Source organism: Mustela nivalis, assembly GCF_964662115.1.
Source record: "Mustela nivalis genome assembly, chromosome: X".
Classification (NCBI taxonomy): Eukaryota; Metazoa; Chordata; class Mammalia; order Carnivora; family Mustelidae; genus Mustela; species Mustela nivalis.
In genome coordinates, this window is record NC_139040.1 from 72657405 (window position 1) to 72681262 (window position 23858).

Here is a 23858-nt window from a genome sequence, read left to right on the forward strand (position 1 = left end):
ACTGTTTTCCAGAGTGACTGTACCAATTTGCTTTCCCAGTAACACCATAAGATGTTTCACCTTTCTTTGCACCCTCACCAATATTTGTTGTTTCCTGAGGTATTAGTTTTAGCCATTTTGGCTGGTGTGAGGTCGTATCTCATTGTGGTTTTGATTTGTATTTCCCTCATGATGAGTGACATTGACCTTTTTTTCATGTGTCTGTTAGCCATTTTTGTGTCTTCTTTGGAGAAATGCCTGGTCACGGCCCCTGCCCATTTCTTTTTTTTTTTTTTAAAGATTTTATTTTTATTTATTTGACAGAGAGAGATCACAGTAGACAGAGAGGCAGGCAGAGAGAGAGAGAGGGAAGCAGGCTCCCCGCTGAGCAGAGAGCCCGATTCGGGACTCGATCCCAGGACCCTGAGATCATGACCTGAGCCGAAGGCAGTGGCTTAACCCACTGAGCCACCCAGGCGCCCCCCTGCCCATTTCTTAACTAGATTTTTTGGGAGGTGGAGTGTTGAGTTTGGTATGTTTTTTATCTATTTGGGCACTAGCCCTTTATCTGATTTTTTTTTTCATTTGAAAATATCTTCTCCCATTCCACTTGTTGCCTTTTAATTCTATTGACTGTTTCCCTTGCTGTGTATAAGATTTTTATCTTGATGAAGTCCCAACAGTTCATTTTCACTTCTATTTCCTTTGCCTCCAGAGATGTGTCTAGTAAGAAGTTGCTGCAGCTGAGGTCAAAGATATTGCCACCTGTATTCTCTGGGATATCGATGGCTAATTGTCTCAGATTTAAGTCATTCATCAATTTTGGTTTTATTTTTGTGTATGGTATAGGAGAGTGGTACAGTTTCATTCTTCTGCATGTTGCTGTCCAATTTTCCCAACACCATTTGTTGAAGAGACTGTCTTTTTTTCCATTGGATATTCTTTCCTGCTTTGTCAAAAATTAGTTGAGAATAGAGTTTTAGGTCCATTTCTGGATTCTCTATTCTGTTCCATTGATCCATGTGTCTGTTTCTGTGCTAGTAACATACTCTCTTGGTTGTTTGTTTTCCATTTCTGGTGATGTTAGCATTGATCATTTTTTTCTTCTTTTTTTAAAAAATTGTATTTATTTTTTTTTAATTTCTCTTAAGTATTCCAGAATTTGTTTATGTACCATACCCAGTGCTCCATGCAATATGTGCCCTCCATAGTACCCACCACCAGCCTCACCCAGCCTCCCACCACCCGCCCCTTATTGAGACTATTCCCTGAATATTCTCAGATCACAATGCTTTGAAACTGGAACTCAACCAAAGAAAGATTCAGAAGGAATTCAAACACCTGGAAGCTAAAGACCACTTCGCTTAAGAATGTTTGGATCAACCAAAAAATCAAAGAAGAACTTAAACAATTCATGGAAAACAAAGAGAATGAAGACACTTCCGTCCAAAACCTATGGGATACAGCAAAGGCGGTCCTAAGGGTGAAATACATAGCCATCCAAGCCTCCCTCAAAAAAAAAAAATGGAAAAATCCAGAATACACCAGCTGTCTTTACACCTTAAACAACTGGAGAATAAACAATAAATTAAGCCAACTCCACACACAAGAAGGGAAATAATCAAGATTAGAGCAGAGATTGATGAGATAGAAACAAGAGATACAGTAGAATGCATCAATGAAACTAAAAGCTGGTTTTTTTGAAAGAATCAATAAGATCGATAAACAATTGACCAAACTAATCCAAAAGAAAAGAAAGAAGATCCAAATTAATAAAATTATGAATGAAAAGGGGGATATCACAACTAACACTCAGGAAACAGAACCAATCATCAGAAATTATTATCAACAGCTACATGCCAATAAGTTAAGCAATTGAGAAGAAATGGATACATTCTTGGAAAACTATAAACTTCCAAAACTGAACCAGGAAGAAATTGACAACCTCAATAGATCAATATCTAGTAACTAGATTGAAGCAGTGATCAAAAAACCTCCCAAAAAACGGAAGCCTGAGACCTGACAGATTCCCTGGGGAATTCTACCAAACTTTAAAAGAAGAAATAATACCTATTCTCCTGAAACTCTTTCAAAAAATTGAAGCAGAAGGAAATCTTCCAGACTCTTTTTATGAAGACAGCATTACTCTGATCCCCAAACCAGATAAAGACCCCACCAGAAAAGGAGAATTTCAGACCAATATCCCTGATGAATATGGATGGTAAGATTCTCAACAAGATCGTAACTTATAGGATCCAACAGTACATTAAAACGATTATCCACCATGACCAGGTGGGATTTATCCATGGATTGCAAGTGTGGTTCAACATTTGCATAACAATCAATGTGATAGAACAAATCAATAAGAAAAGAGAGAAGAATCACATGGTCCTCTTAATTGATGTAAAAAAAGCATTTGACAAAATCCAGCATCCGTTCCTGATTAAAATGCTTCAAAGTATAGGGATAGAGGGAGCATTCTTCAATTTCATGAGATCTTTCTATGAAAAATCTACAGCAAATATCATCCTCAATGGGAAAAAAAGCTTGCAGCCTTCCCGTTGAGATCAGGAACATGACAATGATGCCCACTCTCACCACCCTTGTTCAACATAGTATTAGAAGTCCTAGCAACAGCAATCAGACAACAAATGGAAATAAAAGGTATCCAAATTGGCAATGAAGAAGTCAAAGTCTCTCTCTTCGCAGATGACATGATTCTTTATATGGAAAACCCAAAAGTCTTTACCCCCAAACTACTAGAACTCACATAGCAATTCAGTAACGTGGCAGGATACAAAGTCAATGTATAGAAATCAGTGGCTTTCTTATACACTAACAATGAAAATACAGAAAGGGAAATTAGAGAATTGATTCCATTTACTATAGCATTAAGAACCATAAGATGACTGGGAATAAAACTAACCAAAGAGGTAAAGGATCTGTACTCAAGGAACTACAGGACACTCATGAAAGAAATTGAAGACACAAAAAGTTGGGAGACCATTCCATGCTCTTGGATTGGAAGAATAAGCATTGTTAAAATGTCTATACTGCCTAGAGCAATCTATACTTTTAATGCCATTCCAATCAAAATTCCACCAGTATTTTTCAAAGAGCTGGAGCAAACAATCTTAAAATTTGAATGGAATCAGAAGAGACCCTGAATTGCTAAGGAAATGTTGAAAAATAAAAACAAAACTGGGGGCATCACATTACCTGATTTCAAGCTTTAATCCAAAGCTGTGATCACTAAGACAGAATGGTACTGGCATAAAAACAGACACATAGACCAGTGAACAGAGCAGACAGCCCAGATATAGACCTTCAACTCTATAGTCAAATAATCTTTGATAAAGCAAGAAAAAAAATAGTGGAAAAAAGTCTCTTCAATTAATGGTGCTGGGAAAATTGGACAACTATGTGTAGAGAATGAAACTCGACCATTCTCTTACACCATACACAAAGATAAACTCAAAATGGATAGAAGACCTCAACGTGAGGCAGGAATCCATCAGAATCCTAGAGGAGGCCACAACAACGTCTTTCAAGATATGTCTCCAAAGACAAAGGAAACATACTCTCTTATTAATTATAGTTTTGTAATACAGCTTGAAGTCAAGAATTGTAATGTCTCCCACATTGGTTTTCTTTTTTTAAAAGATTATTTTGACTATTCAGGATCCTTTCGGGTTCTATACAAATTTTAGGATTCATTATTTTAGCTCTGTGAAAAATGCTAATGTTATTTTTGTTAATTTTTTTTAATTTTTGATTTTTTATAAACATATATTTTTATCCCCAGGGGTACAGGTCTGTGAATCGCCAGGGGTACAGGTCTGTGAATCACCAGGTTTACACACTTCACAGAACTCACCAAAGCACATACCCTCCCCAATGTCCATAATCCCACCTCCCTTCTCCCAACACCCCTCCGCCCAGCAACCCTCAGTTTATTTTGTGGGATTAAGAGTCACTTATGGTTTGTCTCCCTCCCAATCCCATCTTGTTGCTAATGTTATTCTTATAGGTATTGCATAGAATTTGTAGATTGCTTTGGGGAGTATGGACATTTTAAGAATATTTATTCTTCCAATCCATGGTCATAGAATGCTTTCCATTTCTTTGTTTCTACCTCATTTTTTTCATATGTGTTCTATAGTTTTAAGACTACAGTCTTTTACCTCTTTGGCTAGGTTTATCCCTAGGTATCCTATGGTTTTTGATACAAATGTAAATGGGATCAATTCCTTGATTTCTCTTCCTGTTGCTTCATTATTGGTATATAGAAATGCAACACACCTCTGTGCATTGATTTTATATCTGGCAACTCTGCTAACTTCCTGTATCAGTTCTAGCAACATTTTGGTGGAGTCTTTTGGGTTTTCCACATAGAATATCTTGTCATCTTTGAAGAGTGCAATTTTGGCTTCTTTGATGATTTAGATGCATTTTATTCATTTTAGTTGCTGATTGCAGAGGTTAGGACTTCCAGTACTATGTCAAACAGCAGTGGTGGGAGAGGATGTCCCTGTATTGTTCCTGACCTTATGGGAAAAGCTCTCAGTTTTTCCTTTTGTGTATGGCTTTTATGATGTTGAGCTATGTGTCATCCACCCCTACTTTATGGAGGGTTTTTATCAAGAAAGGATGCTGTATTTTGTCAAATACATGTTCTACATCTATTGAGAGGATCATTTGGTTGCTATTCTTTCTTATATTGATGTTGTTTATCACTTTGATTTTTAGGGGATATTGAATAACCCTGCCATTCTGGAATATAGACCATCTATCCTTTTTATTATCTTTATGTTATGTTAGTCACCATACAGTTTGTCATTAGTTTCTGATGTAGTGTTCCAAGATTCATTGTTTATGTATAACACCCAGTGCTCCATGCAATAGGTGCCCTCCTTAATACCCATCACTGGGCCAACATACCCCCACCCCACCCTCTCCTCTGAAACCCTGTTTGTTCCATGGAAACCACAGTCTCTCATGGTTTGTCTCCCCCTCCGATTCTAGCCCCCCTTCATTTTTCCCTTCCTTCTCATAATGTCTTCCATACTATTCTTTATGCTCCTTAAGTAAGGAAAGCTTATAATAATTGACTTTCTCTGCTTGGCTTATTTCACTTAGCATAATCTCCTCCAGTCCCATCCATGTTGATGCAAAAATTGGGTATTCATCATTTCTGATCACTGAGTAATGTTCCACTGTATATATAGACCACATCTTCTTTATCCATTCATCTGTTGAAGGGCATCTTGGAGCTTTCCACAGTTTGGCTATTATGGATATTGCTGCTATAAGTATCTGGGTACATGTGGCCCTTCTTTTCACTAGACCTGTATCTGTGGGGTAAATACCCAGTAGTTCAATTGCTGCATCATAGGGTAGCTCTATTTGCAATTTTTGAGGAATCTCCACACTGTTTCCCAAAGTGGCTGCACCAAGTTTCATTCCCACCAGTAGTGTAAAAGAGGGTTCCCCTTTCTCCACAGCCTCTCCAATATTTGTTATTTCCTGCCTTGTTAATCTTTGCCAGTCTAACTAGCATAAGGTGTTATTGCAATGTAGTTTTGACTTGAATTTCCTTGGTGGCCAATGATGAAGAACATTTCTTCATGTGTCTGTTATCCATTAGTATGTCTTCATTGGAGAAGTGTCTGCTCATGTCTTCCGCCCATATTTTGACTTACTTGTTTTATGGGTGTTGAGTTTAAGAAGCTCTTTATAGATCTTGGATATCGGACCTTTGTGTGTAGTTTCATTTGCAAATATCTTCTCCCATTCCATAAGGTGCTTCTTTGTTTTGATAACTGTTTCCTTTGCTGTGTAGAAGCTTTTGATCTTGATGAAGTCCCAGAAGTTCATTTTCACTTTTTTTTTTCTTTTGTCTTTGGAGATGTGTCTTGAAAGAAGTTGCTGTGGCTGATGTCGAAGAGATTACTGCCTATGTTCTCCTCTAGAATTTTGATGGATTCCTGTCTCACACTGAGGTCTTTCATCCATTTTGAGTTTATCTTTGTGTATGGTGTAAGAGAATGGTCAAGTTTCATTCTTCTGTACATAGCCGTCCAATTTACCAGCACCATTTATTGAAGAGACTGTCTTTTTTTCCACTGGATTTTTTTTCTGCTTTGTTGAATATTATTTGACCATAGAGTTGAGGGTCCATTTATGTGCTCTATACTCTGTTCCATTAGTTTATGTGTCTGTTTTTGTGCCAGTACCATGCTACCTTGGTGATCACAACATTGTAATTAAGCTTGAAAACAGGCAATATGATGCCACCAGCTTTGTTTTTCTTTCTCAACATTTCCTTGGTGATTCAGGGTCATTTCTGGTTCCATAGAAATTTTGGATTTTTTTTTCCAGCACTTTGAAAAATGTCATTTGCTATTTTGATTGGGATGATGTTGAAAGTATATATTGCTCTGGGCAGCATAGACATTTTAACAATGTTTTTTTCTTCTGATATATGATCATGGAATGTTTCCCCATCTTTTTGTGTCTTCTTCAATTTCTTTCATGAGTGTTCTATACTTCCTCGAGTATAGATCATTTACCTCTTCGTTTGGGTTTATTCTAAGCTGTCTTATGGCTTTTGGTGCTGTTGTCAATGGAATCAATTTTCTAATTTCCCTTTCTACCGTTTCATTGTTAGTGTATAAGAAAGCAAATGATTTCTGTGCATTGATTTTGTATCCTGCCACATTACTGAATGACTATATGAGGTCTAGTAATTTGGGGATGGAGTGTTTTGGGTTTTCCAGATAAAGTATCATGTCACCTGTGAAGAGAGAGAGTTTGAATTCTTTTTTACCAATTTGAATACCTTTTATTTCTTTCTGTTGTCTGAATGTTGCTAGGACTTCTTGTACTATGTTGAACAATAGGGACAAGGGTAAATACCTTTTGTCTTTGTGAATATTCCTTTTAATATACTCTTGGATTCCATTAGCTAGTATCTCATTGAGAATTTTTGCATCAAGTTTTATCAGGGATATTGGTCTATAATTCTTCTTTTCAGTGGAACCTTTGGTTTGGGGATCAAGGTAATATAGGCTTCATAGAATAAGTTTGGAAGTTTTCCTTCCATTTTGATTTTTTTGGGACAAGTTGAGAATAATAGATATTAACTCTTCTTTAAGGGTTTGTTAGGGTTCCCCCTTGAAAGTCATCAGGCTCTGGACTCTCCTTTGTTGGAAGATTTTTTTTTTATTCAATTTCTTTTATGTGTTTGTTCAGATTTTCTATTTCTTCCTGATTCAGTTTTTGTAGTTTATATGTTTCTAGGAATTTATTGATTTCTTCCAGATTGTGTAATTTGTTCACAAACAACTGCTAATAATATTCTCCTATAATTATATTTTTGTGGCATTGTTTGTGATGTCTCCTCTTATCGTTCATGCTTTTATTTATTTCAATACTTTGTCTTTTCATTTTGATAAGCCTAGCTAGAGGTTTATCAGTCTTGTTAATTCTTTCAAAGAACCAGCTCCTAGTTTTCTTGATATGCTCTACTGTTTTATTGATTTGTGTATCATTGATTTCTGTTCTAATCTTTATTATTTCCCTTCTCCTGCTGGCATTAGGCTTTATTTGCTATTCTTTTTCCAACTCCTTTAGGTGTAATGTTACATTGCATATTTGAGACTTTTCTTGCTTTTTGAGAAGGGCCTGTATTGCCATATACTCCCCAATTAAGAGTGCCTTTGCTGTATCCCTGAGGTTCTGAAATGTCGTGTTTTCATTTTCAGTTTCTTCCATTTTTTTTTTAATTCTTCCTTAATTTCCTTGTTAACCCACTTGTTCTTTAGCAGGGTGATCTTTAACCTCCATGTATTTGTGGTTGTTCCAAACATTTTCTTGTGGTTGACTTCAAATTTCATAGCACTCTGGTCTGAAAATATGCATAGTATGATCTCAGTCTTTTTGTAGAGGTTGAAGCCTAATTTGTGACCTTGTAGTTGATCTATTCTGGAGAATATTCCTTGCGCACTCGAAAAGAGTGTATATCCTGCTGCTTTTGGATGAAATGCTCTGAATCTGTTAAGTCCATCTGGTTCAGTGTATCATTCAAGCTTGTTTCCTTGTTGATCTTCTGCATAGATGATCTGTCCATTGATGTGAGTAGGGTGCTAAAGTCCCTTACTATTACTGTATCATTATCAATCAGTTTCTTCAAGTTATTTTTTTATTAATTGATTTATATATTTGGCTGCTCCCAAGTAAGCAGCATAAATATTTAAAACTGTTGGATATTCTTGCTGAGTGGACCCCTTTACTATTATATAGTGCCCTTTTTCATCTCTCATTATTGTGTTTGTTTGAAAATCTAGTTTGTCTGGTATAAGTATGGCTACTCCAGCTTTCTTTTGATGTTCATTAGCATGATAAATGATTCTCCACCCCCTCACTTTCAAACTGGAGGTGTCTTTGTGTCTAAAATGAGTCTCTGGTAAGTGGCATATCAATGGGTCTTGAAGATTTTGTTTTTGTTTTTGTTTTAATTCATTCTGATACCTTATGCCCTTTGGAGCATTTATTCCACTTGCATTCAGAATAATTATTGACATATATGAGCTTAGTGCCAGTATATTACCTGTAAAGTCTCTGTTTCTGTCTAGACTGTGTTGCTTTTGGTCTCTCTTTCTCAGTCAAATGGTCCCCTTTAATATTATTGCAGAACTGGTTTAGTGTTCATGAACTTATTTAGTATTTACTTATCTGAGAAACTATATCTCTTCTTCTATATTGAATGACAGACTTGCTGGATAAATAATTCTTTGCTGCATATTTTTCCTTGTAGCATGTTGAATATTTCCTTCCACTCCCTTCTGGACTGCCAAGTTTCAAGGGACAGGTCTGCTGCTACCTTATGTGTCTACACTTGTAGGTTAAGGACTTTTTTTTTCTCTCATGACATCAAATAACAAAGATGTAATATATGTTAGCTAACACAACAAATAATTTTAAAAAAATCCTTTCCCTAGCTGCTTTCAGAATTTTATTTTATCCTCGTATTTTACAAGTTTCACTGTGTTATGTCTTGGTGTTGACTTGTTTTTAATGATTTTGAGGTAAGTTCTCTATGCTTCTTGGATTTGAATGCATATTTCCTTCCCCAGATTTGGGAAGTTCTCAGTTATAATTTGTGTCAAATAAACCTTATGCCCATTTTTCTCCTCTCTTCTTCTTCTGGGGCTCCTATGATATGGATATTATGTTCCTTTATGGACTCACTGAGTTCCCTAAGACCACATGCATGATCTAGTAATTTTCTTTCCCTCTTATTTTCAGCTTCATTATTTTTCATAATTTCATCTAGCTATTTATTTATCTATGTATATCACCAAATATCTCTTCTGTTTCTTCAGTTCTTGTTGTGATTGTATCCAGTTTTTCATCTCAGTTGTAGCAATTTTTATGGCAAACTGACTAATTTTAATTCTTTTATATCTGTAGCAAGGGTTTCTCTGGTGTCTTCTGTGCTTTTTCAAGTCCAGCTAGTAGTCTTATGACTGCTGCTTTAAATTATTTTTCAGATATATTGCTTTTATCTGCTTTGAGAAAGTCCTTAGCTGTGATTTCTTCCCAACCTTTCTTTTAGGGAGAATTTCCTCCATCTTTTCATTTTGGGTAAGCTTCTGTCTTTTGCATGTTTTATAAGTGTGTTATCTTTCCTACACCTGAGAGTAATGCCATATTAAAAAAGGGTCATACACTGTCCAGGGCCTGACACTTTAGGAAGTGTTTTTCATGTCTGCTATATGTACTTTGTTGTTGAGTTTTGTCTGCTCTTTCCCACTGGTCCAACCCTGTAGAGTTCCTCCTTACTTGTCGTGGGGAGTGTTTGGACCTTTAACTAGGAAAAAGGGGGGGATCTGATTTAAAAAAGAAAAAAATAATAACAGAAATAAGAACAAATAAAAACAATCAGAAACCTATAAGCCTGATTCTTAAGGAAGGAAAGAAAGAAAGAAGAGAAAAGCAATTCTGATCCCATGCCCCCCCCCAAAGAGAAAAGGAAGGAAAACGAAACAAACAAAAACCAAAAAACAAAAAGCAAAACAAAACAACAGCAAAAAAAAAAAAAAAAAAAAAAAAAAAACTATTAGCCTGATTCTAAAGAATAGAAAAAACCTAAGAAGTAAACCCTGGTCCTATGATCACCAGAACTGCTGCTGACACTTTGAAGCACCCTATGATCAGTAGACCTTGTGCATGTGGGGTGCTGCCTATGCTGGTCTTCTAGAGGAAAGGCTCCATGCACTGGCTCAGAATCAAACATGTCCCAGTTCATATGCAGTCGCTAGGCACAGGGGGGCAGGTTTTGGTATAAGCAGGTCTCACCTCCTCTTGGGGCCACTGTGTTGCACTCTGAAGTCTGACTCTGTTTTTTGTTTGTTTGTTTGTTTTTGTTTTTTAAGATTTTATTTATTTATTTGACAGAGAGAGATCGCAGGTAGGCAGAGAGAGAGAGAAGAGGAAGCAGGCACCCTGTAGAGCAGAGAGCCAGATGCAGGGCTTGATCCCAGGACCCTGGGATCATGACCTGAGCTGAAGGCAGAGGCTTTAACCCACTGAGCCACCCAGGTACCCCTGAATCTATTGTTTTTGAGAGGAAAAATGGCTCCACCCCACTCTTTTGTCCCTGTCAGGAAGACCTTACAAAGTAGCAGGGACCCTCAGCCCACCCAACATCACAGTTCTTTATTTTATCTTTGCTGTTTGATGAATTCAAAATTTCAAATCTTAGAGAACCTGGCACTGCTTGGGCCTATCCCCATCCTTTAGCATGGAGCCTCACCCTGCTGTATCTGGTGTCCTTTATCCCAGAAAAACAGTCCCTTGCCTGTGCAGTGCATGGAATCTATGCTGTAGCAGAATGAAATGCAGCAACCAGGTTAGCCACCCTCTGAATGTGTCTTCCCCTATTGATGAAAGGCCCTTTGCTGGCACCTGAAGTATCTTTTGTCCTTAGAGAGGCAAAATACCCTCTTTCAAATGTACTCCAAGAAGGGGAACATTCTCTCCCAGTGTGACCCAGGATATTCCTACACCACATTATATGCTCCTAGGCTAGCTCCCTTCTCCCCAGGAGTGCATGTCATAGTTGCACTCTGGCGAAAGTCATGTTTTTCCAAAACCTCAGAGTTTGAGTTCCATACACTATTTGCAAAAATCCTGCAACACTCACTACCCCTCACTCTCCAGTCCTTGGTCCAAAGAGGTTTTCTTCTTGTGTGAACCTGATGCTACATTCTTTCAACCCTCTCTCTTTCTCTCTTTTTTCTCTCTACATGGAAATTATTCCCTCCTTTCTACAGCACCACAGTTTTTCTCTCCTCAAATTTACTTCCATGCACTTGGCACTTGCCAGGTTATCTCTCTCCAAACATGGGTATCCTCTCCCATTCATCAGGTTAATTTCATGGATGTTCTAAGTGATATGACCTCAGTACAGCTGTCTTCAAGGAATGAGGAAAAGCCCACTGTCCCCTTACTTCTCTGCCATGTTAACTGCTCTCCCCTCTTCTTTGTTTCTTATAGATTTCTTGCTGTTGTTGTTGTTGTTCATGGTCTATTTTATATGGCATCAATACAGACACCCCAGGGCTCTTTTTGTTACTATTTGCAAGGAATATGTTTTTCATCCTTTTACTTTCAATCATTTGTGTCTTTGAATCTTGTATGCAGCATATGGGTGGGTCATGCATGTATATTTTTGTTGTTATTTATCCAGTCTACCAATCTCTACCTTTGGAGCCTTTAGAACATTGACATTAAGAGAAATACTTAAAAGAGAGAGAGACAGAGACAGAGAAAGAGAGAGAGATTGTTAAGGGAGTACTTCTTACATCTTGTTATTTGTCTTATGTATGGTTTATACCATTTTTGTCCCTCATTTCCTACATTATTACCATTTTTGCTAGTTGATTTTCTTTGCAGTGAGTTTTATTAATTTCCTTTTCATTCCTTTTATATATATTTTAGTTGTTTTCTTTGTGTTACCATGCAGATTCCCTTTAATATCCTAAATTTTAACAATGTAGTTTGAATTGAGATCAAGCTAACTTTAATAGCATACAAAACCTCTAATTTATACAGCTTTGTCTCATTTCTCTTTATGTTATTATTTTCACTTTTTTATATTTTATTTATTTATTTGGCAGAGAGAGAAGTAGATCACAAGTGGGCAGAGAGGCAAGCAGGGGATGGGGAGCAGGCTCCCCACTGAGCAGAGAGCCCAATGCCAGCCTTGATCCCAGGACCCTGAGATCATGACCTGAGCCAAAGGCAGAGGCTTAACCCATTGAGCTACCCAGGTGCCCTTCACTTTTGTCTTAACTATGTGCCAATATCATATATTTATAACTATTGAATTTTCTTTTAAATAGTATGGGAAATAAAAGGTGGAGTGGAAAACTTAAAATGCAGTAATTATGCCTTTTATATTTGTTCATGTATTTACGTTTACCAAAGATATTTATCACTCTGTATGGCTTTACGTGACTATCCAACATCCTTTCATTGTTTTTCTTAAAGATTTTATTTATTTATTTGACAGAGAGAAAGAGAGATCTCAAGTAGGCAGAGAGGCAGGCAGAGAGAGAGAGGGAAGCAGGCTCCCCACTGAGCAGAGAGCCCAATGCGGGGCTTGATCCCAGGACCCTGAGATCCTAAGTGGAAGACAGAGGCTTAATCCACTGAGTCACCCAGGAGCCCCCAGCACCCTTTAATTCTAACCTAAAGAATTACCTTTAGCATTTCTTGCAGTACAGGTCTGTTAATATTAAACTGCCTCAGCTTTTGCTTATCTAGATATGTTTTAATTTATCCTTCATTTTTGAAGAATTTTTTTTCCTGGATAAAGAATAATATGTTAGCAGTCTTTTTCTTTCGATACTTAAATATGTCATTTTATTGCCTTCCAGGCTCCATATTTTTTTTTTTAGGAAAAATATGATCTCTTGTACTTGGCAAGTTGTTTCTCTATTGTTATGTCAAGGTTTATTCTTTGTCTTTGGCTCTGTATATCTTATTTTTAATATGCCTTATTATGGGTCTCTGAATTTTCCTATTAAAGTTCATTGAGAATTATGGATGTGTTTATTAATGTCTTTATTAATGTCTTTCATCACATTTTGTAAAATTTTAGCCATTATTTCTTCAAATATGGTTTCTGCTTGTTTATTTCTCTCCTTTCCTTCTGGCAATCCCCATTGTTTGTTACTCCCCTTTTTGGTGTCTCTTAGTTTTTGTTTACTCTTTTCACTCATTTTTTTTTCTGTTCCTCAGACTTCATAATTTCAACTGTCCTCAAGTTTGCTTATTCATTTTTCTACCTGCTGAGAGATGCTGTTGAACACTTATAATGAATCTTTATTCCAATTGGTTTATTTTCAGATCCAGTATTTCTGTTTGGTTTCTTTTTTTATAATTTTTATGTTACCATTTTGTTTAAACACTTATTTCTAATTTCCTTATTTCATGGTTTTTTAATATATTTAAGATATTAGTCTTCTAGTCTTTGTCTAATAAGTCCAATGTCTGGACTTCCTCAGAAACACTTTCTATCAATTTTATTTGTTTCTTTAAATGAGCCATACATCCCTATTTCTTTATATGCTTTGTCACCTTTTTGTTCAAAACTAACCATTTTTTTAATTATAATGTGGTGTTAATCAGTTTTTTTTCCTTCTTCACATTTAGTTTATTTTTTTAATGAATTTATTGAAAGTTTATTGGGTCACTTATTTAGGTGTTTTTCCAAACTTTTTTCAGACACTATATTCGTTGCCATATGTTGTCATGTAATCTGTGTTCATTTAGATCATGGTTAGTCAATATTTGTATTTTATTTATTTATTTATTTATTTATTTATTTGTTATTTATTTATTTAAGAAGGAGTGCATACAGGGAGGAGGGGCAGGGGGAGAGGGAGAAGCAGACTCCCTGCTGAGCATGGATTCCTATGTTGGGCTGGATCCCAGGAGTCCAAGATCATGACCTGAGCTGAAGGAAGAAACTTAGCTGACTTAGCCACCCAGATGTCCCAATAATATTATGATAGTGATTTCCTTGAGCATTAGAAGTTAAGCAAAATAAACAACAAAAAAAAAAAAAAAAAAAACACACTTTTCCCAGTCTTTGCAGATTGGGTTTGTGCTGAAGCATTCCTTAGCCAAAATTGCACTTAGCCTGTGGATCAGCCCGATGTGGAAGCTTTGGGTCTTCTCCTTTTATAAGCATTTCTCATGCCCTAGGAATGCATGTGCCTTTCTAAATTCCCCCATATATATGGGTGCTTCTAAATGTTTTCTTTTTTTTTTTTTTGGAGTTTACAGAATAACTTTATTTATTTTTTTTTATTTTCAGCATAACGGTATTCATTATTTTTACACCACACCCAGTGCTCCATGCAATCCATGCCCTCTCTAATACCCATCACCTGGTTCCCCCAATCTCCCACCCCCTGCCACTTCAAACCCCTCAGATTGTTTTTCAGAGTCCATAGTCTCTCATGGTTGACCTCCCCTTCCAATTTCCCCCAACTCCCTTCTCCTCTCTAACTCCCCTTGTCCTCCATGCTACTTGTTTTATCCACAAATAAGTGAATGTTTTCATTCACTTATTAATTTGTCCCACATTTCTTTCATCTTTCTAAGCCTTCCAAGGTTAGGATGTCTATTGTGTTTATTTGCTTATAATTTCTTGCCCCAGGTATCTGTTGTTCGTTAGTTTGCTTTGCAAACTTTTTCTTTAAAAAATGCCTACCCCTTTCCCAGTTTGAATTCTAAATTGAATGAAACAGAGGTGAACACTTTGTACCAGTCTTTCAGGTAGCCAACAGACAGGTTAGAACAGTCATACACAATAATTTTGAATAAGTTTTGCTCAATTCACTCTGGAACTAGGGATGAAGTCCTCCCACTAAGAACACAGGCTGTTGCCACTTTAAGATTGCCTCCACTTTAGGACTGGTGCTGCTCAGGAGAGGGGTAACAAAAAAAGGCAAACAAAAATGGCATAAAATTTTCCTTTCATTTTCAAGTCGTCTTTTTCTTGGTTCAGCATTTGCTTAATTGCTGTAAGCCTTTGTTTCCCAGAGTCCTGAAATATGATTGTGACAATTTCTGCATACTTTTTGTAAAGAATTATTCATTTATTTGAGAGAGAAAGAGGGAGAGAGAGAGAGAACACGGGCCAGGGGAGGGGCAGAGGGAGAGGGAGAGGAACCCTCAGGCAGACACTCTGCTGAGCATGGAGCCAGATGTGGGGCTCAGTTCTGGGACCTTGAGATCATGACCTGAACTGAAATAAGGAGCTGAATTCTCAACTGACTGAGCCACCCAAGTGTCCCTCTGCCTGTTTTTCTGTGTTACTATGAGGAAATGAAAGCTTGGAGCTGCCACCTTCTCCATTTTCCTGATGTCCTGCCATTTTTAATATATTGAATTCAGCATTTCTCTGGGCGTTCCTGTGTTCCAGAAAATCACAGTATAAATAAAATTAAAGCATTTTTAAATACAAAATAAGTATAAAGAAAAAAATCAGGAAGTTTTCTTGGAGGCAGGCCTAAGGGAGGCAAACCTCACTTTATCCATATTCCATTAGCTAGAAATTAGGTAGGTACATGAATCCACCTAACTACAGTGGGGTTAGAGCATGTTGGCTAGTGGTATTCTGAGGAAGAATGGAGACTTAGTTTGGCAATCACCCTACTTCTGCCATAATTAGCAAATAGTTAATATCCCTTAATAATTAGAGTTGTATTTTTGAAAGAGCTATGATATATCAGGCAGGTGCCTTACACCTAAGTTAGAATGTCAGAGCTGGATGAGTATTTATAGACTATCTACTTCAGCCTCTTCAAATGTTGGGGCTTCTGATCTTTAGAAATAGAGAGGGACTGGCTAGAGTCACACTGAGTCAATATTAGACCCAAGGCAAGAACCAGCTAGATCACTCATCTCTCCTCTATATCATTGGCATTCCAACATTTTTTTAACCATTACCAAGAGTAAGGAATACATTTTTTGTCACATTCTAACACATACTTGCATATATTTTATCTAAAAGTTTTGTAAGATGATATTGAGGTATTGGTAGTGATTATAGCTGTTTGTCAAATATTTCCACCTCCTTACCCTCTAGAACATTGTGGAATTGCACTTTCTTTTACTTGTGTAGTTACTAATGGTCAGATGGTATGTGTGGTCAAAGACATGCAAGCAAAGTGAAATGGATCATTTCTGGAAGAAAATAAGAGCCAGTGGCAATTCACAATGTTCTCTTTTCCCTGATGTTCTAATCATGGCAACACAAAGATAAGCCTCTGTTACCTTGTGTAGCCCAATAAGAATAATGTAAAGCATAGCTCCTACTACACCTCTGGTAGGCTAATAGGGTGATTGAGAAATAAACTTTGGTTCTTTCAAGGCATTGAGATTTGGAATTTGCTTTTTGCCAATGTCAGGTTTGTCCATCAAACCCAGAGAATGGCGAATGAAAAGATTTCTCCAGACACCTTAGTAGGAGAAAGAAGAGGCCTGAGGATAAGACTCTCTAGTGGCAAAAGACCTTGTGCCAAGCTTTGTCCTCACTTTTATTGGGATCTTAGCAATATATGAGGTGCAAGTGCAAAGTGAGGAAGAAAGTGTAACTTTAATGGACAGGATATTAATATATGGGGCAGTGTGTGATAAGCGCAAGAAGGCAAGGAGTCTGTGAAGTATGTGACAACAACAGGTGCCTTTTTTTTTTTTTTTCTTCAGAACTTAAACATTTACTCCCTAGATTAGAACCTTGAGCCTCAGTAAGAATTTGGCCATTTTCAGCCAAGAAACTTCAAAGGATGCCGGTGTTCTGTGCACTCCTCCTTTGCTTTTCAATTAGTCTCATCCAGGGAGGCATATACAAGTCAGATTTTATCTATACAGGCACTGTAAATTCCCACATGCCATATTATAACCTAGCCTATGTTGACTGATATTTAGAATTAGCATATGTACACTGATATTTTTATCATTATTTTGTTTTGTTTTTCAATTTTAATGCTGATCTCAAACTAGTAAACTGATTTTGTGATTCATAAACGTATTTCAACTTGCAGTCTGTAAAGCACTACTGTATACGATGTCCAATGTCCATTTGTCCCATAGCTGATCCTCTCTCTAAGTTTCTATAGAGCTGTGTTAGTGATTCCCATCTCTCTGCAGGATTGTGGCTATGGAGGCGGTGGAGATGCATACTGCACAGCTTGCCCTTCCCGCAGATTCAAAAACAGCTGGGGCCACCATAGATGTCAGACTTGCATCACCTGTGCTGTCATTAATCGCATCCAGAAGGCCAACTGCACAGCTACCTCTAATGCTGTCTGTGGAGACTGTCTGCCTAGGTGAGCCTGCTCTGGAGACCAAAATTTTTCTGGACCTTTTATATTCCTTGGAGGTCTTTTTAATCCTTACCTTTCAAAGTCTAGTTAAAATATTCTAACTGTCCATATTATGATGAGCTCAAAGTCCCATGAGAGAGAAGCAGTGTCTTCCCATGACACCCTTACAATGTGCCTAGCACATGGTCAGCCACAGATGAATACTTAACAATTTTTTCATCATGCTGGCATGCTTACGCCAAGGCCCAAGATTCAAGGTAAATCTCACTGTAGACCTAAAAGAGATCACAAAGCAGTTGATTCCAAAGCAGTGTTACCCTCTCTTATAAGATTAATTCTGCTTCTTAGCTATTGGTTCTGGTGAATGAGGGAGGAGGTAGAACATGTGGGACTCTGATTCAGAATCAGATATTGAGGCAGAGCATTCATAAGGGTTGGAGGTGGGTACCAGCTTCCAGGAGGGCAAGACTTTTAGAAGTTGCTTATGGTCTCAGTAAGGACCAGCCTACATGCATTGTTTATTTTATTACTTTGCCATTCCTTATTGCTCTGACCATAAGTTCTACCGAAAGACATGCATTGGAGGACTGCAGGACCAAGAGTGCATTCCATGCACAAAGCAGACACCCACCTCTGAGGTTCAGTGTGTGTATCCAGTTCTCTTCTCCTGTTTTCCTCCAAACCATTAGGGTGGTAGTAACATAGGGTAGTAAAGACTTCCCTACCCCTTTGTACTCCTTCCTGTAGAGCAGATTGGCAAGGGAAGCAGTTAGATTTGAATTCTTATTTTATAATGCAGTGTCTGCATAACCCTCTTTACATCATCTGAAAAGAATGTAAGTCATGATAATCACCATTCTTCATACCTTATGGGATGGCTGTCTAGGTCTAATGAATTAATAAATTTAGAAAGCACTTTATAAATTATACTATTTGTACACTTATAGATGATAATGATGATGTAATATGAGGTTTAAAAGAGTCTCTATTGCTTAGGAATAGAGAAGCCTGAATGAAGTACTACGCCCATACCACCATCCATTTTTCTATCTATCATTTTTCTCTATTTATCATATATATATAGATAGATAAATAGATAGATAGATAGATATACTCACTCCTTACAATTATTGATATGTTTATATTATGAAATATTTCAAATATGTAGATGCTGCCCAGAGCAATCTATACTTTCAATGCTATCCTGATCAAAATACCACTGGCATTTTTCAAAATGCTGGAACAAACAATTCTAAAATTTGTATATAGAAATATTTAAAACGAAAAAATATATATAAAATATATATATATATAATATATATATATATAAATCATTAGTTGCAGGTTGCCTGGGTGGCTCAGTTGGTTAAACAGGTCACGATCCCGGAGTCCTGGGATAGAGTCCCATGTCAGGCTCCCTGCTCAGCAGGGAGTCTGCTTCTCCCTCTGCAACTACCTTCTGCTCATGCTTTCTCTCTCTCTCTCTCCCAAAAATAAGTAAATAAAATATTTAAAAAGGTTAATTGCACAATATCAAAAATTAATAACTTTTAACATTTTGTGTATTTATTTTAGGTTTTCTTAAAAAGAACAAAGATTCCACAGATTTAATAGAAATTTTTTTTCTAAAGATTTTATTTTTTTATCTGAGAGAGAGAGAGAGAGAGCATTAAGGAGGGGCAGAGGGAGAGGGAGAAGCAGACTCCCCTCTGAGAAGGGAGCCTGATGCAGGGCTCAATCCCAAGACCTTGGGATCGTGACCTGAGCTGAAGGCAGATACTTAACTGACTGAGCCACCCAGGCATCCCTATAGAATTTCCTTTTAGATCCTCTCTGAATTTCATTCTCTCCCTATTCCCCCAGAGGCAACCTCTGTCATAAAATTGTATGCATCCTTTTGGTAGGCTATGCAACAGTAACAAACCCCTAACTTAACACAAAAGTTTATTTTTCACTATATAAAGACATTCCTCCATCTTGTGACTATACCATCTAGACCCTGTGACTCCTAAGTTGATGGAACAGGGAAGATATGGAAGAAACATAGTGGTTCTTAATTACTTCAATCTGCAAGGGACACACATTACTTTCCCTCATGGTCTATTGGCCAGAAGTACTCTGATGGCCTAACTACAAAGTCTCTAGGAAATACAGGGAAGCATGTGGATAATTGGTGAGCACTATGATTCTGCCAAACCCTCCATCCATGTTTTAATACTTGTATTTTTGTTACATAATTTCATATTTGATATTTTATATAAATTATTTCAAGTTATATCCTCACTTTCCCAAATTTTCTTTTTCCCTTCTGGATTATTTATATTGATCCATACAGGTCTTTTATTTTAAATTATATAATAATATTATGTCATTACATGATTTATTTATCCTGTACTCTACTGATGAACATTTTAATTTGTTTCTAGTTTCTAGGTTATATAACTAGATATGACATGGAAAGACCATAAATATGTTTGTGTTTAAATAATTGTATTAACTTATACTTTACCAACAGTATGTGCAAGTTCTTCTATTTCATTCTTTATATTTTTGCCTTCTCTATGAATAATTAAAACCAGCTTAGCAGCCCTAACTGGGGGAGGTCCTAGGAAGAGGACAATAGCTTACAGAAGTTCAGGCCCAATGTCAGGGTGACTATTAACTGCCCATAGTGACTGACTTCCCCCATTTTCTTATCTCACAGGTGCCTTCCAGTTGAGCTTAGTGAAGGCAGATATACCCACAGTGCCCCCTCAGGAGGCCACACTTGTTGCATTGATGAGCAGTCTGCTTGTGGTGTTTTCCCTGGCCTTCCTGGGGCTCTTCTTCTTCTACTGCAAGCAGTTCTTCAACAGACATTGCCAGCATGGTAAGGGTAGCTACTTCACATATCACATGAATCAGGAGCAAGGCTCTGATTAGCAGAAGAAAGGAATTTTCTGGGGTTGAGAGTTAATGGGCCTTCTCTACAGTGCTGAAAACCTCAGGGGTGGACTATCTGTGGGTGGCAATAGAAAGCATGGGACTTCAGAAACTACTGAGACCAACCCTGCAAGTTTATGGAACTTGATTCATTAAGGTAAAGGGATTCATAAAGGAACACAGCATCATGAGAAAACCCTTGGGGGAGTATTGTGGATATCTAGGTTCTAAATCAACCTATGCATTACTATGCAACTTTGGGCACATTGTCTAGCTTCTTTGGGCCTTTTCATCCCTAATTTTTAAAATGAGAGTTGGTGTTGGATTAGTTGGTTTCTAAGTTCTTTTCCAATTCTTCATTCCTACTTATAGGTATAGATTCTGGAGCTTATCAGGAATAGAGGATGAATGGCTGGTTTTGAGACATGACTGTAATAAAAGTGGGTGAGGTCTTGGGCAACTGTTAACAGAATAGTTATATCTCAAATGTGGTAACTGAAAATCCAGTTTCCAGAGGAGCTGGTGCACACAGACATTTACTCCCAGACAATACTGACACCCAAAGAGGTCTGGCCCAGTCCATAGGAGATTGCCATGGAAATTGCCAATGGAAGTTCATAAAGTCAGGAGTACCATTGTGATCTGCTTTAAGCACAGCTCTAGCCATTATCCAAAAATGTAGGACAGAAAGTCCAGGTCAATGAAGGCAAAGATAGGAAGAGATGGGATGATGGGCTGGCCAGGAATAGGCAAAGGGTTAGAACAAGAGCCCAGAGTATTAAGGTTCTGTGCAGCTTTTGTGTCATTGAGAGAACTGAGAGCTAGGCAGAGACACCTAAACAGGAATCCAGGCTAATGAATAGTTTGTTTAGTAAGAAATGGGGAGAATAAACTTTCTTAGTTATACTGGTGCTTAGATTCCTCCTCAGCCCACTAGATACTGGGCCCAAAACAGTATCACTTTTTTAACTTCTCTCTATGTGGGAAGATCTCTTTATATAGATCTCCTTGGGTAAGTTTGGTTTTAGGACATGCCAGATAATCTATAGAAGGCCTAGCATATAGGTTTGGCTTAAGCAATGGTGAATCTAGCATTTCTTGGACTGCAAGGATGCAAAGGGAACACTCAAACTCTGTTTCTTTCTCCTCTACTATTTGGTGGATCTTGGAACATTGTGGTTCAGGGTGGACCTTTCTGACTTTGGAGACAGTTTCCCAAATAAGAGATCTGTTGCCCAGTCCCTGGGCATGGGCCTGAAACATAGTCAGTGAAGAGTTTGGGCTCCACACCCCAGAAAGATGAAGATGAGGCAACATCTGAGAGTTGCTTTTGTCCCTCCTTTTGCCTCAGGAAAGGAGAAGTGTGTAACCCTTTTCTGTTCCTCCCCTGTCTTCAGGATAATAATTAAATAGCCTTCTCTGAGGATATGAGGGCAGGTATTTCCCTCAGAGACTCCACAGGAGAAAGAGGATAAAACTTTATTTATTTATTTATTTATTTATTTATTTATTTATTTTCATTTGGAGAGGGTGTTTATCAGGAGTCACTGACTAATATGCATACTGGAGTCATATAGGAGAAATCATTGTGTGAATTAGATTCTATGTATTACATAACAGAGAGGAGTAGGGACTATGGCAAACTTAAGAGTTAGTTCATTTTTTTGCCTAAAGGCAAATCCGCTACTCAACTCCAAGTGGTTCCTTCGTTCTTTCTTTCTTTCTTTCTTTGTCTCTTTCTTCCTTTCTTCCTTTCTTCTTTCTCTTTGTTTTACCATGGAGGAATGTTCAATGTTTTAATATTTTCTGCATTTTCAGAGGAATACATAAATCCAAATTTCTGTATGTTAGTTTTAAGCTCTGATGATGAATTCCAGTAATAAAATACATGTGTACATACTGAATGACTAAATGAATGAATAAATAGATAAACAAACAAACAAACAAATACAACAACCACAATGCAGAGAGTCAAACAAATACACACCCCATGGGCTCTCAGTTCATAACCTAATGCTGTATTAGACTTATACGTGAAGCATGTACTCCTTTTCTGTCGCTGCCATAACAAATTAACATAAATTTAATGGCTTAAAACACTTATTTATTATCTCACCATTTCCATGGATCAGAAGTTTTGTGGACTTAGCTGGATCTCTACTTAGAGTCTTACAAGGCCAAAATAAATCTGTTCACAGGACTGTGTTCCTTTCAGGAAACTGGAGGAGAGAATCCATTTCCTTGTTCATTCAGAAAAATGGAGTAATTCAGTTACATGCATTTATATGAATGAGGTCCCATTTCCATGCTGTCTGTCCATTGAGGGCCATTTCTAGTTTCTAGAGACCACCTGCATTCTTTGGCTTATGACCCTTATTCATTTTCAAAACTAGTAATGATGGGTCAAGTCCTTTTCATGTCTCATCTCTCTGATGCTCTCTCTGATTCTCCTGCTTTTAAGAGCACATAAAATGACATTGGGGCCACCTGTGTAATACAAGACAATATCACTATTTTAAGATCCATAATCTTAGTTACATCTGAAGTATGACTCTTGACATATGACACAACATAACACATAGGCATAACACTAAAGCATGAAGGTCATGGGAAAAGAGGGTCAAAGTCCTGCTTCCCACAAAGGGTTTCTCATTCTCTGGAGAAATTGACTCTTTTTCCTGATCCACCACTAGGTAGCCTCAATTTGATACCCCAGTGTAAATGTTTTTTCCAAATTGTATTACCTCAGCCTAGTGCTAGGTACTTTGATCTCCAGGGAGGGGAAGGGGAGCACTACTTCCCAGGCCCTGCCCATCTTGTACTCCGGACAAGGTCCTCCACTGAAAGGATCTCGTACCTTTGTGTGATGCAGTGGCTTTCTGCTTCAAGTTGCAGGAGGTTTGCTGCAGTTTGAGGCTGTTGAGGCAGCAGAAGAGGAATCTCTCTTCACCATGCCACCTGGCCAGGAGACCAGTCCTGAGTCTCCCCTGAGTGAAAGCATCTGTGAGACCCAGCCACTTAACCCTATCCTGGATGATGACTGCAGCTCAACTTGTGGCTTCCCCACACAGGAGTCTTTTACCATGGCCTCCTGTGCCTCAGAGAGCCACTCCCACTGGGTCCACACCCCGATCAAATGCACAGAGCTTGATCTACAAAAGTTTTCTAGTTCATCCTCCTATACTGGAGCTGAGACCTTGTGGGGGAACAGAGCTGAAAACTCTGAAGACAGACTGAAGTTCAAGATGCCATTTGAAGTCTCTAGCCCTTAGCTCTAGTGAGGTGAGCTGGAAAAGTGGGACAGAAAGACCAGAAACTGGGGACCACCCCCAAGGAATTTTTCTCCGGAATATTGTTGTTTGGTAGGGCTAGGGGTAGAGGAAAAACAAGCTAGAAACACTGGAGGGGCAAAAGTGTCTACACTAATCTTTGGAGTCTGTCAGCTAAACATCACATTTCTGGGCCTACAATGGTCAAGGAAGTAGCCAGGTTGACATGGTGCTGGTCTTTCTATCCTGGTTTTTCACAAGCCCTCTTGACCTCACT

General features: G+C 37.9%; 1 protein-coding gene across 1 annotated transcript in view; it reads left to right on the forward strand.

Moving 5' to 3' along the window:
* Nucleotides 1-23584, forward strand: part of EDA2R (ectodysplasin A2 receptor) — a gene marked incomplete at both ends in the record, with an annotated part of 37583 nt that extends 13999 nt beyond the window's left edge. The window contains 4 exons of the mRNA XM_082715897.1: nt 17215-17393; nt 17950-18035; nt 20095-20259; nt 23202-23584. Coding sequence (XP_082572023.1) covers nt 17215-17393; nt 17950-18035; nt 20095-20259; nt 23202-23584 — 813 coding nt within the window. The remainder of the gene's footprint in view (nt 1-17214; nt 17394-17949; nt 18036-20094; nt 20260-23201) is intronic.
* Between the last annotated feature and the right edge of the window lie 274 nt (nt 23585-23858).